Source organism: Ovis aries, chromosome 5 (assembly GCF_016772045.2).
Source record: "Ovis aries strain OAR_USU_Benz2616 breed Rambouillet chromosome 5, ARS-UI_Ramb_v3.0, whole genome shotgun sequence".
NCBI classification, from domain to species: Eukaryota; Metazoa; Chordata; class Mammalia; order Artiodactyla; family Bovidae; genus Ovis; species Ovis aries.
In genome coordinates, this window is record NC_056058.1 from 92,505,038 (window position 1) to 92,524,535 (window position 19,498).

At 38.7% G+C, this 19,498-nt stretch overlaps 2 protein-coding genes across 4 annotated transcripts in view; one reads left to right on the forward strand and one right to left on the reverse strand.

Moving 5' to 3' along the window:
- SKIC3 (SKI3 subunit of superkiller complex) overlaps positions 1-1,928 on the reverse strand; it is a 102,224-nt gene extending 100,296 nt beyond the window's left edge. For all 3 annotated transcript variants that reach the window (XM_004009085.6, XM_042250770.2, XM_060416615.1), the window contains exon 1: positions 1,864-1,928. The gene's annotated coding sequence lies outside the window, so the exon portion shown is untranslated. The remainder of the gene's footprint in view (positions 1-1,863) is intronic.
- Positions 1,929-2,145: 217 nt separating this feature from the next.
- ARSK (arylsulfatase family member K) overlaps positions 2,146-19,498 on the forward strand; it is a 56,134-nt gene continuing 38,781 nt past the window's right edge. The window contains exons 1-3 of the mRNA XM_015096202.4: positions 2,146-2,316; positions 10,226-10,355; positions 13,811-13,970. Coding sequence (XP_014951688.1) covers positions 2,179-2,316; positions 10,226-10,355; positions 13,811-13,970 — 428 coding nt within the window. The 5' untranslated portion in view covers positions 2,146-2,178. The remainder of the gene's footprint in view (positions 2,317-10,225; positions 10,356-13,810; positions 13,971-19,498) is intronic.

Here is a 19,498-nt window from a genome sequence, read left to right on the forward strand (position 1 = left end):
GAAACCTGGGGGGAAGGTGAGAAGGGTAGCTGAAAAGGAGCGATTACTCATGTAAAAGTGAAGATAACTGGACTAATGAATGGTCAAATGTATACAGAGACTGACTTCAGCTCAAAACACGAGCTTTTAATAATTACACCAATAAAAATATGGAATGGGCTCCTCAAAGAAGTGTGCTTCCCATCCCTGGAGATGAAAAGGCACAGACTGCACAATGCACTTGGGAGGGATCCTGTAGGCAAACCGAATGTCGGAGGAGAAGGAAGATGAGACGCCTCTTAGAGTCTTGCAGAGCTATGTATCCGGGGCCCTAAAATATCCATCTTGCTCCAAACTACTATAGCACCTGCTCCCACTAACTCTGCCAAAGGGAGAGCCAGGAAGAAAAAGATGTGATTCACTCACCCTGACCGGCAACTCTGAATACACATGCTGAGAAAACAAGGCCACAGAGAGTAGAGAGTTCACAAAATCAATACTATCCCACAGATAAAGTTAAATATATTTTTAATGACTCTAAATGTCAGTCAACATTGTTTCTCTGACAAAATGTGCTCTATATTCCAAATTAACTCAAAACAAATATTTGAAACAGATCCTGCTTGTGAGGGAGCCTATGTGTATTACCTCTCAGGCTGTACTTTATTTCAGTTTTTCCCTAGGGTGTAAGTTCTCTACGGTCAGGGACTATTGTTTCTGTATCTGTCTGCTCCCACAGATGTTTAGCATGCTGCCTGCCTAACAGCGCTGCTTCACTAACTAACATAGATTAGTTAGTGTTCATGGGAATGCCGTGACATCCTACAGTTAATTAGAGACAGCAACGCAATGAGTCAGGGCAGACTACTCAAATTCAAGTCCTACTCAGACTGATTCCCTCTGTAACCTTGGGCAAGTCATTCAACTTGTCCAAGTCTCAGCTTTCCTAGCTGAAAAAATGGTGAAAGTGGGGATAACAGAAAATACTCGACATAAAAGTACTTGGCACACAACAGGTGCTCGACAAATGCCTAGTATAATGCTCAGCGCATGATAAGCGCCCTGCGAGTACTAAATAAGTAAAGTCTGTGTCTTTCTGTAATTATTTTCTGCAAAAAGCACTGTCGGATATTAGTATGATTTCACAGAAAGAAATACTACAACTCTTCCTTTTTCGTATCAAAAGATTAAAGCGACTAATGTGATGCACAAATTATACACGTGAAACTATAATAACCACATCAGGAACTTGGCTCTGGGACCAGAAATCTACTTCCCCCGCCCCACCCCCCAGATCTCTCCAAAGGAGTTCAACAGTCAAGAGAACCAGAGATCTTTTAAAAACCACTGCAGCGGAACAATGGTATTCTGAACCTACGTCGGTTATTCGAACAAGCCACACAGCCCAGCCTGTCTTCCTCTGAGGGCCCGTCCAGCTCTTCTCTCCTTCACACTCTGGAGGCAAAGGGCGCCTCAGCTCATCCTCACCCTAAAAGCTGAAACTTGTCTTAGTAGGCCGCAACCCTCACCCCTCCGGAGAGCATCACTGCACGGGAAAAGCGGGGAACAGGACAAGGCAGGCTGGAAATACTCTTCGGGAGAAGGTGTTCGAGGCGCCTCACGGGACCCGCGTCCCACGTGAGGCGGTCCAGACAGACAGACAGACGCCCCACAAGGAACCGCCCGGTTCAGCTTCAGTGACAGACGGGCTGCCACCTCACCGTCTCCCGGTCTCGCCTGACACTTTGCCAGGCTCGCCCGGCGCCAAACTGGCAGCCCCCGGCACCCTATCCTTTCTCGCTCTAGGTAACAATTCCACAGGCCGACAGGCTTCAACTTCTGCAAAAAGCGACAGCAACCAAAAACCAAAAAAAAAAAACCCACCTGGGAAAGGAGATGCTCCTCTACTACAAAACGCCCAAGCTCAAGGCACAGCGCATGCGCATTTCACCCCCAGGCATCGATCACGTGACTGGAAGTGGCTGGGGGAGGTTTAGTTCGCTCGGTATTTGGTTAAAAGGTCTTAACGAGAGTTGCGAGAGGGCGCTCCTCCTGTGCGCATGCGCCCGCCTCGAGCCTCATGGGAGTTGTAGTTCTGTAGGTGAAAGCAATCCCCGCCTTCCTCTTCTCCCGAGGAACTTCCTAGAGGGAGGGGGAGGGGGGTTCAGCGCCCGGAGGCCAGGCTCCCAGTAAGCAGAGATGCTGCTGCTGTGGGTGTCGGTGTTTGCAGCCTCGGCGCTGGCAGCACCAGCTCCCGGGGCAGGTGGGCAGAGGCGGGGAGCAGTTCAGGCTTGGCCCGATGCTCCTAACGTGGTGCTAGTCGTGAGTGATTCCTTCGTAAGTATGGAAAGGCAGGGGAGGGGGCGCCCTGCTGCACAGCCGCGGTTGGCCCAGCCCTTCCCCTGCTTGCAGGCTTCGGGGAGCAGAATCTGAGACTTTTAAGCACGTTTTGTCCTGATGCAAAGCAAGAAATGCATTTTACCTTGACGCCCCGTACAGACCTACGTGCACCACATAGATATGCATGTAACATACATAAAAACAAACTTTAGTAAATGCACTCCGATTCGCATCTTAACAATTTTTTTTTCTTTGCTGGCCCATTAAATTACTAACAAACTTTCAGTCCATATCCCCGCTTGATTCACTTCTGGGGAAAAATAACATTCTGCATCAACGTAAAAGCCTGTTAGCTTTCCAGCGATCAACGTACTTTTATTACCCAGTTGTCTGATAATCCTGTTAGTGCTGATTTATATTCATTAGTTGACATAATTTGACCATTCGCCCATATTCCGGATAAACTGTATGCCTGTATGTGGTGTTGTTGTTGTTTAATCCCAGACTTAAACATTTTTTGTAACTTTCCCAAACCATCAACTAAAAAGAATACAAATATTAACATTATCTGATATTTTTAGTATTATCCATGATATTAAAACTACTGCTTGGACAAATGTTTGCTTACTAACTATAATATTAGTTTATTATGACAGGGTGTCACTGTGGTCAGATAGATTGTTGGTGTTACGTATGTCTGGCAGCAAAGAGCACTTTTAATCATTACGTTGTATTGCCTTCCTCATAAAATAACCCAGGATGATTAAAGTTACATAATCTGGATATACCCCTAGAATTTATTGAGATTATTACTTAAAGTAATCTTTATGATTATCTAAATTTAGGATCCTAACAGGCAATCTTGGAGAGTAACAAGAATGAGTTTATTATCAGTGCCCTTGAGATTAAAGGGAAAGGAAGGAAGCAGGATCGTGCAAAAAGAGAACTGACTGTTGCCACTGTCCCAGTGGAGGCCTCAGCTGATCTTGGGCGTAGTTCTCAACCAGTTTAATGCTTCAAAAGTGTTTCCAGTTTGGGGGAGGAGACCAGGCCTTTCATGTTGGATGGCCATTATTTGTGGAATGCACCCAGAATGGGGCACCATTTGGAGCAAGACAAACTACCATCAGCAGAGGCAATCTTTCACTCTAAAGGGAATCTGCGTGTTATGTCACAATATCCTAGAAACTTCCGAAGATGACTGAAATATTTGGGGTTTGTTTGTTTTTAGTGTAGTATAAGCACATAGATTTTTCTGTATGTGTGTATGTAAATTTTGATGCAGATTAATATCTCATGAATATAGAAGAAAAGGTCCTGAAAATACTAGCAAGTCAAATTCAGATATATATAGAAAGGGTTATATACCGTAACTAAATGTGATTTTTCCCTAAATGTAAGGTGGGTTTAATGTCTGAAACTAGTCAATGTGATAGACCATGTTAATTGAATAAAGGACCAAAAACAGGTGATCATTTCAATAGATGCAGAAAGAGCATCTGACAGAATTCAGTAACCCTTCATGATAAAAGCACTCAACCAAGTAGAAATACAATTTTTTCAACCTGATTAAGAACATCTGCAGAAAATCCACAGTTAATGTTATAGTCAACTATAAAAGACTGAATGTTTTCTCCCAAAGACCAAGAACAAGACAAGACTGTCTGTTCTTACTGTGTTTATTCAGCAGTTAAGCTGGCAGTTTTCTAGGAAGGGAGTTAGACAAGAAAATGAAATAGAAGTCATCTAGATTGGAAAGGAAAAATGTCTCTATTTGCAGATAACATAACCTTGTATAAAGAAAATCCTAGGGAATCTACTGCAAAATGTTTAGAACTAATAAGTTAGTCTACATGGCTGTAGGATGTAAGATCAATATATAAAAATCAATTGTATTTTTATACCCTTGATTGATGAACAAACTAAAAATTAAGAAAATAATTCTATTTAAAATAGTATCCAAAATATAAAATACTTAGGATTAAATATAACCAAAGAAGTTCAATTCTTATACTGAACTATAAGAAAAACTATAAAATATTGTTGAAAGAAATTAATGAACATCTAGATAAACATCTTATGTTTATGAAATTGATTTAATATTGTTAATATAGTAATAATCATCAAATTTATCTACAAATTCTATGCAATCTCTTCAGAAATCACTATGACATTTTTGCAGAAACAGAAAAAAGCCATCCTGAAATTCATATGGAAATTCAAGGGACCCAGAATACCCAAGGCAGTCTTGTAAAAGAACAACAAAATTGGAGGACTTAAACTTTCTAACTTCAAAACTTACCTTCACTTCAAAACTATAGCAATCAAGATAGTGTGTCACCAGTATAAAGATAGACATATAAATCCATGGAATAGAATTGAAAGTAGAGAAATAAACTCTCAAACTCCCATTTGATTTTTCAGTAAAGATGCAAAGACCATTTAATGGGGAAAGAATAGTGTTTTCAACAGATAATGCTGGGAATACTGATTATCCACATGCAAAATATCTCACTCCATTTTTAAAAAGTAGCTCAAAGTGAACTGATGAATTAAACATAAAAGCTAAAACTATTAAATCCTTAGAAAAAAACATGGGGGCAAATAAATCTGTGACTTTGGATTAGGTAGTTTACAAGCATGCTAAGTCGCTTCAGTCATGTCTGACTCTTTGCAACCCCATGGACTGTAGCCTGCCAGGTTTCTCTGTCCATGGGATTCTCCAGGCAGTGGGTTGCCATTTCCTGCTCCAGGGATCTTCCTGACTCAGGGATCGAACCCGAGTCTCTTATGTCTCGTGCATTGGCAGGCCAGTTCTTTACCACACACACCACCTGGCAAGCCCTTAGGTAGTTTAAAAGTGGGCAAAAGATCTGAACAGGCAGTTCTCCAAAGAAGATATGCAAATAGTCAATAAACATATGAAAAGATACTCAATATTGTTAATCATTATGGAAATGCAAATCAAAACCACAATGAGACACCAGTTCACACCCGCAAAGATGACTATAATCAGAGACACACTAGAGCCAGGAGAATATGAGAGAAATGCAACCTTCATGTGCTGCTGGTGGGAAGGTAAAATGGTGCAGCCACTTTTGAAAACGATCTAGCAATTCCAAAAATGTTAAACATGAGTTTAACATTGATCCAGCAATTCCACTTCAAGGTATATACGCAAAAGAAATAAAAAACATATGTCCACAGAAAAACTTGTACATAAATATTAATACTTCCAAAAAGTGAAAACAAATATATAATAGGTGATAAATGGGCAAATAAAATTTAGTAATATTTTTCAACAATAACAAAGAAATGCAGTATTGATACATACTGCAACATGGATGAACTTAAAGTCATTACGCTAAGTGAAAGAAGCTACTCAGAAGGGACGACATACTGTATGATTCCATTTGTCCAAAGAAAGCAAATCTACAGAGACAAAAATTAGAGACAGACCAACAATTACCTAGATTCGGGAGAACAGGAGGATTAGCGGGTGACAGTTAAGGAATGCTAGGTTTCTTTTGGACATGATGAGAATGTTCTAAAATCGATTGTGATGATGCTTACACAATTCTCTAAATATACTAAAAAACCACTGAATTGTATAAATTAAATGGGTTAGTTGTATGATGTGTGAATTATATCTTAATAAACCCATTTTTTAAAAGAGAAAATAAATACTTCAGCCTGACTCTTAAAGGTGTAAAGGCGTAAGCATCCTCTCTGCCTCCCTCCTTCACCGCTGCACCTGTGCTGTTTGTAGTTTTCATGAGGTTTCGGGAGTGCTATACACAGGACTCTGTAGCAGTGTCTAGTGAGGCTCTCATTCAGTCTGATGAACAGATCTGAAAAGAATGCTCTAAACAGTCTTGCTTGATAATAAATCCGACAGTTAAGATTACTATTATATTCTTTCATTAGCTTGATGTCTTGAAATCTAAACTTCACTGGTTTTCCCTGGCCCAGAATAAGGAGTTGTATACCAAGTCATGAATATTCATTGGGAGGACTGATGCTGAAGCTGAAGCTCCAATACTTTGTCCACCTGATGCAAAGAACTGACTCATTGGAAAAGACCCTGATGCTGGGAAAGATTGAAGGTGGAAGAAGGGGATGACAGAGGATGAGATGGTTGGATGGTGTCACTGACTAGATGGACATGAGTTTGAGCAAACTCCAGAAGTTGGTGATGGACAGGGAAGCCTGGTGTGCTGCAGTCCATGGGGTCGCAAAGAGTCAGACACGACTGAGCAACTGAACTGAACTGGACCAAGTCATGGCTCTAGACAGAGCAATCCAGATCACAGAATTATATCTACCAAAAAGCTTATCCATCCCAAGGCGGGAAATGCCTGCCTCCCAGGAGAGTCAAGAATAATAGCAGAATTCAAAAACTAAGGCAAAAGGCAATTGGTATCATTTCTGGCACTTTTATGCAGAAAGCCAATTCAGTTCAATTCAGATCAGTCACTCAGTTGTGTCCTACTCTTTGTGACCCTGTGGACTGCAGCACACCAGGCTTCCCAGTCCATCACCAACTCCCGGAGCTTGCTCAAACTCATGTCCATCAAGTCAGTGATGCCATCCAGCCATCTCATCCTCTGTCATCCCCTTCTCCTCCTGCCTTCAGTCTTTCCAACCATCAGAGTCAGTTCTTCTCATCAGGTGGCCAAAGTACTGAAGTTTCAGCTTCAGCATCAGTCTTTCCAATGAAAATTCAGGACTGATTTCCTTTAGAATGGACTGGTTGGATCTCCCTGCAGTCCAAGGGACTCTCAAGAGTCTTCTCCAACACCACAGTTCAAAAGAAGTATCAGTTCTTTGGTGCTCAGAAAGCCAATTAGTGGGTCTCTTTTTCTTTTTTAAATGCCTAGTTTTAGGGTACTCTATTTGTTTAAACAGTAGGAATGGCCTTAGGAAAACTAAAATGGGCTATTATTAAATTATAAAAGTTATTCTGAAAACCACTCTGTAAGATTTTCTCTCTCCCAACTAAAATGTGCTAGAACTGTACTTAGACCTATGGCTGACTATTCATTGTGAACTACAGTACCACACTATGGGAAACTTACTCTCTCTGTGGTTTTCATCAGCTAACCATGTTAAGATACATTTCAGTTCAGATTGAATTACTATGTGAACCACCTCCCATCGATACCATGAGCAGTGGTACCACTTTAGCCTCTTTTTTAAAGTATTTGCTAGTGTGTAAAAACTACATGAAGTTAAAAAGCCAAAACTTCTAGAAATGTTCAATATCTTCTCTGACAATATAGTTTTGATCTTCATTTAAAGTATTAGTATGCTTTTGACATTGAGAATATGTGTAGCATAATTTAAATATTTTCTCAGAACCTAGTTTAGTCAAATATAAATCATTCCATTGATGCACATAATCCAGGTTTATTTTTACAAAAATGCAATGTTGAATTTTGAACATATTGAATTTGTCTTTTGTAAATTATACAGCTCTGAATTAAAGACTTGTTTCATTTCACTCGCTGAATATTTACTGAGTGCCTTTATATCATAGGCAGTCATCTTTACATGGGCCACCTTTTTTACATATTCTGTGCTAGAAACTTACCGAAGTGAGGTAGTTATCCCCTCCCTCGTTGGCCATTCTGCTCTTTAAAGATACCTGCTTTCTAGCCTGCTTTCCATGAAACCAGTCAAGAAATTGCTGACATGAATTACAGACACACTGCTGCATCCATTCAGTGGTCATTACACCCGTCTGAAACTAGCCTGCAGGGCTTGGAGTCCACGCCTCACTGTCTGAATTGTATGGCATCCCAGTGCTTCTGCTACAAGACCTCCTGCTCCACCCCTCCAAAAGGATGAGCCTGGGTGGCTGGGTTGTCTAGAATCCAGCCAGTGGCCACAAATGGTTATCATCCCCCATGTCCAAAAGACTGGAGGAATGAGACCTGTAGGCATTTGGGTTTTATCAAGATAAGTTTCCGAGAGTTTGAATTTATGGATTTAGTGAAATTCTTACAAGGGTAGAGTGTGCACTTTTGTCTTGGGCTCCCTTGCTCGTCATTCAGGAAATCAGGAGTTGCTTGCTTAGTATTCAGTTACTTCTGCTAGAAGTGGTATTCATTTCAACATATAAGCATGCTCTAACTTTCCCCATCTTTTAAAAAAAACCTGACCTTAATCCCACATTTCTCCTGTATCTAACCCTCTATTAGCTAACAGCCATCCCATTCTTTTTGTTTTGTTTTTCTTTGCAAAAAAACTACTTAGAAGTGGTTTCTTCACCTGCCGTCTCACCTCCCATTCGCTCTTCCCTTTCTGTTTTAGGTGTCCATTCTTACACCTCCATTGGAAATGCTCCTGTCAGCGTCACCAGCCACCAATTCCAATGTGCATTTTCTGACCTTCTTTACACACCCTCTCAACACTGCTATTCCCTCTCTCTTGACACATTGTCCTCCCAGCTTTCATGAGACTCAGTCTCCTGATATCTTCCTCCCTCACTAGTCATTCTTTCTCAGTTTCCCCCTCTGCCTTCTCTTCTTACCTGGGACTCCTCAGGGCTTCTTTCTTTCTTCTCTTTTCTCTCTCCCCCTAAAAGATTTCACTGTCTCACAGTTTTCAATGCCATGAATATGTTAAAGCCTTGTTTCACCAGGAAAGACTTCTCTGAGCTCCAGATTCCTATCTGTACCCTAATTTATATCTCCATTTGGAAATCTCAGACATCTCAAAGATGTAGGTATGTCCTGTATTTTGGATTCGCTCACTTTTAAACTGTATTTTATTTACAAAACTACATTGAAAACATACAATAGATATAACTCCAGGACTGGAACATTCTTTTTTCTCTCTCGTTTGCTCTTTACCAAGAAGAGTTCTTCAATTCCCAATTCAATTCCAAAATAGGTATCTCCAACCTAAACATCTCTCCAGTCTTCCGGCTCATTTCTCCAGCTGCCTAGTTGTTATCTCCACTCAAGTCCTGCAGGCGTCTCTACTTTATTTAAATGGGTGACCCTCCTCACTCTTTAGCTCCACTTACCAGAGAAGGCTTCCCTGTTCACTCTTATCAAGAAGGTTTCCTTTGTTATTCTCTATCTTTAGATTTTTTTCAAGGCCATGTCACAGTAATGGTATTGTAGTTATTCTTGGTTTATTCTTGGTTTCCCTGATGCTGGAAAAGATTGAAGGCAGGAGGAGAAGGGGACAACAGAGGATGAGATGGTTGGATGGCATCACTGACTCAATGGACGAGTTTGGGTAAACTCCAGGCGTTGGTGATGGACAGGGAAGCCTGGCGTGCTGCAGTCCATGGGGTCGAAAAGAATCGGACCCAACTGAGTGACTGATGTTTTTTCCCTCTCCCACTAGACTATAAGCTTCATGAGGCCAGGGACTCTCTTTTTATTCACCATTGTATCTCCAGATCTTTCATAGTGCCTGGCACATACCAAATACTCAACAAACATTGGTTCAGTCAATCCATCCAACTTTCCATTAATTTCTTTCATTTATTTTCTGTATTCAAATGGATCCAAGTCTCACACAACATGAATTTGCACTATTATGAGCCAGAGAATGGTAACACTTTCTCTACTTGTTTTCATTATTTGAAGGCTCTTAGGATCATATTGAAGTTTTTTGCTACTTGTGAATTTTTTTAAATATTTATTTATTTGGCTGTACCGGGTCTTAGTTGCACCAGACAAACTCTTAGTTGTGGCATGTGGGATCTAGTTCCTAGCACAGGCGTCAAACCTGGGCCCTCTGCATTGGGAGTATGGAGTCTTAGCCTCTGGACCACCAGGGAAGTCCCAACTACTTACGAATTTTATGGTTAAAATTAAAGGAAATTATTTTGCTTCTTTTGCGATGTAATCAATGCTTCATAAACAATTAAATTTCTTTATTCCAGGATGGAAGGCTAACATTTTATCCAGGAAGTCAGGTAGTGAAACTTCCTTTTATCAGCTTCATGAAAGCACATGGCACTTCCTTTCTAAATGCCTACACAAACTCTCCAATCTGCTGTCCATCACGTGCAGGTAAGAACATGCTTGATTTTACTGGAAGTAGCCCCACCCTGAAAATGTGTCCACACTTTAAAAGATTATACTCCAAAATAGGATAGTAAATCATATTTGGCATCTAATAAAAAGTTTTGAATATATGTGAGGTGTGGTTTAGGGTATGTAATGGGTATTGGGGGTTTCCCTCTTGGCTCAGCGGTAAAGAATCAGCCTTCTAATGTAGAAAATGTGAGTTTGATCCCTGGCTTGGGAAGATTTCCTGGTGAAGGAAAAGGCAGCCCCTCTGGTATTCTTGCCTGGGAAATCACATGGAGAGAGGAGCATGCAACTCCGTGGGGTTGCAAAGAGTCAGGCGTGAGTTAGTGACTAAACAACAACATTGGGTATTGGGCTTTTTTAAGAGTAGAAATTTTATCACCTAAAATGGTGTTTAGTTCAAGTATTATTGTTTCATTTCCTTTTGACTGGTGACTAAGAATCTCAACTCTCCAGGCAAATTTGGAAATGCTTATATTTCCTGGAGGAGTTCCATTTAAATTTTTCAGTAAGAGATAAGTAGTTGGGAGGGAACTGTAAAGTATACTAAGGAACTGAACTGAAGGAGTGTTAGTCACTCAGTCGTGTCTGACTCTGTGACCACACGGACTGTAGCCTACCAGGTTCCTCTGTCCTTGGGATTCTCCAGACCAGAGTCCTGGAGTAGGTTGCCATTCCCTTTTCCAGGGGATCTTCCCAACCTGGGGATCGAAGCCAGGTCTCCTGTATTGCAGGCAGATTCTTTAGCATCTGAGCTACAAAGTAGTAAAACTTCTCAGGTATACCTGGAATTTTCTGTATTATTGCAGATTAGATTTTTTTTCCTTCAGTCTCAATTCACTTCTATCCCAAATCTGTTTACTTTTATCATAGTAATTTAGGACATAGGCAGTTTTAATAGGAAAATATCAGTGATATTAAGTCATGACTAACTGAAAAATAGAGGAAATTGACATTTTTATAAAGTCTGTTCTCTGATAGAGTTGTCTTTCTCTTCCACTTAATGATGTTTTGCACTGGAACTCATAAATAGCGCCCAATGATTTTCGTTTGTCGGTTAACTTCCTGACATCATATTCTTTGTGATGTGAGCCACACGTTTTTATTTTGTGACTACATTTTCAGCACTACCAACTATATAATCACTGATGATTAAAAGAAACCTAAAGTATATTATAAATGATGTTTCCATGATGAAGGACCAGGTGTATTACAAACACTTTTGTTCATTTTTTGTTCTTTATTGAGCAAGTGGAATGAGAAATGTACTAGGGTGAGGTGAGGACTGGGTTCTGGTCCTCAATGGACCATGTCAGGAGCGTCCCTCAGTTTCCTAATCACAGAATGCCGTATCCGCTGTGTCCCTCGCAGGGTTGTTCTTAGCATCAGGTGAGATAATGGATTTTAAAAGTGCTCAAGGAACTCTAAAGATTTCAGAAATGTGATGCTTTTCCTGGAAGAAGTATATTTTGAACAGTTTGAGCAAAGAGAAGGGAATAATCGTAATAAAAACTCACATGGATTTATTGCATTCTTACTGTGTGCCTGGCCATATTCTAATTGCCTTGCATGTCTTAATTTATATAATTATCCACATTGTCACAAAGTGGAAATTGTTGTTATAAACATTTTGCAGGTGAAAACTAAAGTACTGGAAGGTTATATAACTTATCAAAGGTCTAGCAGTGCTGGGATTCAATGCCAGGTGATACCCTATTCCACTTCTCATAAAGAAAGCATTTTGTAAAAAAAAAATAAAAAATAAAAAAAATTTAAAAATTTTAAAAAATTTAAAAAAGAAAGCATTTTGTTAGACGAGAAAAGGATTCAACCCTACTACATGTATACACAGAAAAAGGAAAAGGCTTTTTTTTTTTTCTGCTTTACTGAGAAATAATTGACATAAAGCACTGCGTTAGTTTAAGGTATACACCATATTCTAGAGAGAGTAAGAACATTTTCATGAGCTGAATCAGTCAGATTAGGTTTATGTGCACCGTGAAACACTTCTAGCAATATACAGCCATAATGCTCCCTCCCACAAAACCAGCAACAATGAGGCAAAGCTAAGCTCCAAACACTGGGGCCTTACTAACGCTTGTGTCCCCAGGACCAAGGTCAATGACTGGGACATAGCTGCAGAGCCAGTGATTTTTAAAAAAGAACAAACTAAGCCCAAAGTTAGTAGAAGAAAGAAAACAAACAAAGATCAAAGTGGAAATAAATGAAGTAGAGACTAAAAGCACAACAGAAAAAATAATAAAACTAAGTTCTTTTTTTTTTAATAAAATGGACAAATCCTTAGCTATACATTCCAAAAAAATAGAAGGGACTCAGAAATTAAAGAGGAGACGTTACGACTGATACCACAGCAAGGTATTTATAGCTATGACCTTCCCTCTTAGAAATGCTTTCTGCTGCATGCCATTTGTGTTGCTATGCTGTTTTTCCATTTTCATTTGTCTTGAAATAGTTTTTTCTCTTTTCTTCTTTGGCCTATTGGTTGTTTAGGAGCATGTTGCTTAATCTCCACATATTTGTGAGTTTTCCAGTTTTCTTCTTGTAATTGATTCTAGTTTCATATCATGGTGGTCACAAAAGATGCTTGATTGATTTTTAAATTTCTTAAATTCTTGAGAATTTACGTCTTGGTAAATTTAATTACTAAGTCTTGTTGTATGACCTAACATATGATATTCCTGGAGAATATTTCATTTGCACTTGAAAAGAATGTACTTTCTGTGTGTTTGGATGGAATGTTCTGAAAATGTTGAGTCCATCTGTTCTAACAGGTAGTCTAGTGTTTCCTTTTTGATTTTCTGTCTGAAAGATCTATTTGCTGTTGAAAGTGGGGTATTGAAGTCCCCTAGTATTTGTGTCTATTTCTCCCTTTACTCCTGTTAATATTTAGGAAAAGATTTGTTGACTAAACAATCATAGCTGTAGAAAATAAGAGAGAAGACAACTAAAAATTACACTTAAAAAGTACACTTAACTTTTTTGTGGCAAGCCAGTAACAAGACAAGAAACAAGGAAAATCCTTGGGAATTTTGGGGAAATGAGATCTGTACTTCATTTGACCAGCGTGGAAAGTTGACCAATACATACATAGTGATTTTTTTTATGATTGAAAGAAACTCAAGTAAGATAGGCTTTCTATTTAATTCCATCTATTTGCCTTAAACAACCTGACCTGTAAGCCTTAGAGATTCACCTGTAAAGTGGAAATAGGAACTCATTTCAGTTTTCCCCTTAATAAAACGAGGTAACAATCAAAAATGTTAGGTAAAACCCCTAATGCAGTTTTATCTTATTGCAGAGCCTGAGCTCTAAACTAATAATCTCTTTTCTCTCTTGGTATAATTGTCTCAGTCATTAAAATAAATTGTTAAGCCTTGTTTACACTGATCCCATTTTTTTTTTTTTTCCACCAGCCATGTGGAGTGGGCTCTTCACTCACTTAACAGAATCTTGGAATAACTTTAAGGGCTTAGATCCAAATTACACGACATGGATGGATGTCATGGAGAAGCATGGCTACAGAACACAAAAATTTGGAAAACTGGACTACACTTCAGGACATCACTCCATCAGGTAAAAAATAAAATCAAAGTGATTCTCTGGCGGAGAACAAATATGTATGCATATGACTGATAGCCTTTGCCGTCCACCTTAAACTATCTTTACATTGCTGATCAGCTATACGTCAGTCTAAAATAAACAGTTTTTAAAAATGGTTTTCATAGACAGCCCACTACTGTTAATACATACATACAGTCCCTTTTTGACTTCTTTTATTTCTCTACAAAGCTGCTACTGCTGCTAAGTCGCTTCAGTCGTGTCCAACTCTGTGCGACCCCAGAGATGGCAGCCCACCAGGCTCCCCCGTCCCTGGGATTCTCTTGTGTTAATTTGACTAAACCTTTAGCTTTCTTTAACCTTCTTAAAATATTGAAATTACTTATATGCTAGTAATTTTGTTTTCCTTAAAAATTAAAGGTCTCTAAAATTGTGTAGTCCATGAGTTATTTTGATTTATATATACAATGGCTGCTTTATTTACTTTAAAATTTGTTTCATAGACTATAATCTTCTTGTTACTTGCTTTTGTCGGTTCTCTCCAACTTTAGTTTTCCACTGTAATTTGTTTCTTTCATTTTACTCAGTCCTCAAAATTAGGCAACCAAGCATAGGGGGTAAGAGTAGAAATCTAGAATCAGATTGCCTACTTTTGAATCCTAGTTTCTTGGTTTACTACTAACCAGCAGTATAATCTTGGGGATATTATTTAAGCTAACTTCTTTAAATTTAAGTAATTTTTAAAATAAAATTTAAATATTAAATAATGTTATTTAAATTTCTTTGTTGTAAATACTAAATGAAATCATATGTGCTCATTTCGTGGAGTTTTACCAGTTTCTCTTTAAAATCCTTCTACTGTTTAGAAAGTAAGGTTAATCCAAAGTCAGATACACCCATTCATATTATCCTATTTGAAATGGTTGTTTTGTTTTTCTTGTTTTCTTCAGTCAGTCCAATAATGAAAAAGAATCTAAGATTGAATGCCATGTACTCCGCATCACTATCACTCTCTGTGTGAGATGGTTAAACTCTGATCTAAATGTTGTTCCTCAGTGGGATAATCATTCTCGGAGCACACAGACCCTGTTCCTCCTTGTACTGCTTTATTCCCACTGCCACCATAGTGCCTGTACATTGTAGGTACACAGTAAATGCTTTGGTTAATGAATAAGTGAATGGAATAAAAAGTTATAGCTTATTATTTGATAAACAATGATATTCTATTTCACCTAGGGTTAAAATCAATAAAAGGAAAAGAGCCACTTAAACATTGATATTTGGGAAATCAAAGATGGTTTTCAGTGTAATAATTGCTTATAGCATATTTTCATTTACTGATCCTCTCACCAGAGCTTCAGTTCAGTTCAGTTCAGTCTCTCAGTCATGTCCGACTCTTTGCGACCCCATGAATTGCAGCACACCAGGCCTCCCTGACTATCACCAACTCCCAGAGTTCACTCAAACTCACATCCATCAAGTCAGTGATGCCATCCAGCCATCTCATCCTCTGTCGTCCCCTTCTCCTCCTGCCCCTAATCCCTCCCAGCATCAGAGTCTTTTCCAATGAGTCAACTCTTCGCATGAGGTGGCCAAAGTACTGGAGTTTCAGCTTTAGCATCAGTCCTTCCAAAGAAATCCCAGGGCTGATCTCCTTCAGAATGGACTGGTTGGATCTCCTTGCAGTCCAAGGGACTCTCAAGAGTCTTCTCCAACACCACAGTTCAAAAGCATCAATTCTTCGGCGCTCAGCCTTCTTCACAGTCCAACTCTCACATCCATACATGACCACTGGAAAAACCATAGCCTTGACTAGACGGACCTTTGTTGGCAAAGTATTGTGTCTGCTTTTTAATATGCTATCTAGGTTCAGTTGAGTTCAATTCAGTTGCTCAGTCGTGTCCAACTCTGCGACCCTTAGGAAACTTAAATAAACTGTCAAAACTGTTTGCATTCCTGCTGTGTGTGCCCACATACGGCACTTGACTGGCACATAGGCCAAGGTTGCTGTGACTGGCATGTCTGCATGAGATGCAGCACAGCATCTTTCAGATTTTTCTGTGCAAGTTTAAAGACGGATTTCAGGGAGGGAAAGGTCTCTTATGTTGATGTTTGGTAGAAAGCAACACAGTACTGTGAAGCAATTATGCTTCAGTTAAAAATAAATTTAAAAAAAAAAGGTCTTTCACTACTCAACATCATAAATAGGTGCATTCAGTGTTTTCTGATAGACTGACTCTCAAAACTAGTTTTTATAACATTGTGCTACCTTTACCACTAAGGGTTAAGATCCACTTAACAGTAGTATTTCAGTTTTTTTAGAGTCAACAAAATCAGAGAAAATGTTAATTTGGAAGTGTATAGAATTAGAAGGTCTTGAGTAATTGATTTTTATAGATATTTTAAAAACTAGATTTCTAAGATCAGCACATTAAAGAAGGTAAACATTAAGTAACATTCCTTAAAATACTAAGACTAAGATGATCCTTACTAAAGTTACAAGGGTAAAATCATGTATGGAACACCCATTCAGAAAATATCTATTAACCCACCTACAGAGTCCCAGATGCTATTTTTAAGTGATGGGAATACTGTAGTGATCAAAACACAAAAATCTGTAGCCTCATGGAACTTATATATACTCTAGTGGCAAATTTAAGCAAATCAGGAGCAAATATAAGCAAACTGCTGTCTTATCTCTCCTAGCTAAAAGTTTAAAACCTAAAATCAGATGCCCTGGCACTTCGTCTTACTCCTGTTGTTCTCATCTCACTGCATAAATGTTCTCAATTCATGTGTCTTAATGTGTTTCTGAAACCTGTCACAACAGGCCATACTTAATCCCACCAGACAAATGAAGAGCTAGAAGCCTACTTCCCAAATGAGAGAATTGCTATGGCAAACTTTTTAGCTTGAGTTTCTTGACAAGCGGCAAAGGGCGGCAAACCATGGGCTGCTCTCGCATCTTCTTGTTCCCTTGGCCTCCAGACCAGAAGCACAGGCTTTCTAACTAGAACCTCCTAAGTAGCCAAGAGGCAAGCAGCAGAACTCAAACAGCAACCATAGGGTCCCTTTCAATTCTGCAGCCCAATGAATAAGTCTGTGTTTATCTCATCCTTTTCTACTTTTATTTTAACTGCATAATCTAAGATCCTACGTGGGGCTTCCCAGGTGGCTCAGTGGTAAAGAATCTGCCTGCCAATGTCGGAGACCTGGATTTGATCCCAGGTCAGGAAGATCTCCTGGAGAAGGAAATGGCAACCCACTCCCATATTCTTGCCTGAAATATCCCATGGACAGAGGAGCCTGGTAGGCTACAGTCCATGGGGTCGCAGAGTGGGACACAACTTAGGAACTAAACAATAACAACTGGATCCTACATGCCTGAGATCAGATTTATCCATACTAAAGAGGAGTGTATTTTATTTTTTTCCTTATAATGGAAAAGATATCCATTCCTCTGGTCATTTTAGAAGATTTTTAGAACCCCACAGCTACATACCTTGTTGTTTTTAATGAAATTCAGTATCTAAAACAGCTTGCATTATTCTGAATACATTCCCAGGATGACTGCTGATACTGAAAAAGCATAATAATGACTGCTATTATTTTGTTTTATTGCTCCAGAACCCTCGCTTCTGATAACTAGCAAATTCTGGCTGAAGCAGCTACTGGGGTTATCTTCAGAATGCTGTCTACCATAACTCCTGTGTCAGTTTCTTGGAATACCAGTGATAGTTCTAAGTCTACAATTTCATTACGATTCTTGGATTTTTTCCCATTTATTACTCAAGTTTAAGGTACTGTGTGTAGCTGCCCTCAGTGAAGTGTATCTCCCCCTTTTGCCAGTGCTGACCATTCGTGGAATTTATTCCAATCTACTTTTCGAAGAACCTGAAGATATCTAATTAAGTGGAGATTTCACTTTTTAATTTAACATTAGCATTAGCCAGATATGACCTGGCTAAAGTGACTTATGGTTTAAAACATGAGATTTTTTTTTAAGTCTAAAAAAATTACAGTATAGGACAAAATATGGTGAGTTCTGTTTAAAGGAAGAAGCAAACACATCCAGATTTTTTTTCAAGGGATAGGAGAAAAAGCTGTAAAGTGCTACATTTTGTCTATTCTAAGGTGCACAATGTTTTTTTTCCCACAATTTAACATCTCTGAACTTGCAATTCATCTTACAACTGATGACTACACAATTCTGTTATAGTCTTCTTGGTAGTGTTTTCTCTTCATAGTATATATTTTTCAAAAGAGTACATTTCATATGAATAGCCTTTTAGATTTGATAAACTTGCCGAAGTAGAACATCAATAGGCTTAGGTGGAGGACAGGAAGAAGACTTCTGAACAAATGCAACCAAATAGGAAACTGAAAACCTTTTGGAAGACACTGGATAAACCCGAATTCCTGTTTATGGTTTCCTAAGGGAACCATGAAAGGTAAAACTTTAATATGTGAGAAGGACTTGAGCAACAAGCTGAGGCACTGGCAGAAAATAGCCTGCCTGTTTCATCAGAGAAGCTGAATATGAGAATCTCCATAAGATTTTTGTTCTGTAAAAAAAATAATAATAATAACCTTGGAGTCGTTCTATTCTATTCTTTTCATCCTTGAACATATTTCCTGCCCTCTGATCAAGTCCCATGGTGATTTTAGATCAGTTTTTCAGAGTTCATGTAATTACTTGATTGATCCAACTTGTCTCCTTTGACAGCTTCACTTGTTTTCTAAGTAGTCTTTCCATCCTGCCAGTTGGCTCTTTCACTGACTACATCCTATTGCAGTTAGCCATGAAGAATCTGGGTCTTTTTCTAGTATGATGCCAGAATGCAGAATTTCAAAAGTAAGGTATTAAAATAGAAAAAGCAAGATACTTACTCTCTAAGGAATAAATTAAAAATTTAACTCATCTTACAGTTTCTAAAGAAGAATATTAAAATGTCTGGAAGTATATAGGTAAATCTGCACTCTTAATATTAAAAATAAAGTAACAACCACCGTATCTACTGTTTTCTTTTGACTCAAGCAAGACAAGAATGTGTTTTTAAAAAATTACTTGCAAAAATATTGCTCAAGCAGATGAGGAATTAAAAGTTGGTATCTGTCAACACAGGAAGAACAAAACTCATTAATGGCAGACAAAAGAACTAAAAAAAAACCTGAGATCTAATTTAGTCTAAGGGCAAATATTATAAACTGGAATAATGCCTTGTTTTCATCATGACAATCCTTAGTTATTAAGTAGTTAGAAAGCAAAACACATGCTAACCCAAATTATTAGCTGTATCAGGGAGTTTCTGTGTTTTTAAAGAAGCTAAGCTGCAGAAAATTCAGCTTTCTAAAATGACTGGCCTCACATGACCCCCACAGAACTAATTTTATAATCAGTGGCAAAGGATATTTATTTATTTCTGTCATATGCTTTTATAAAACATTTTGAAGAAATGTGTTTCTTTTCAAATATTATTTATTATTTTCATTATTTCATTCAGTTCAGTTCAGTCGCTCAGTCATGTCCAACTCTTTGAGAC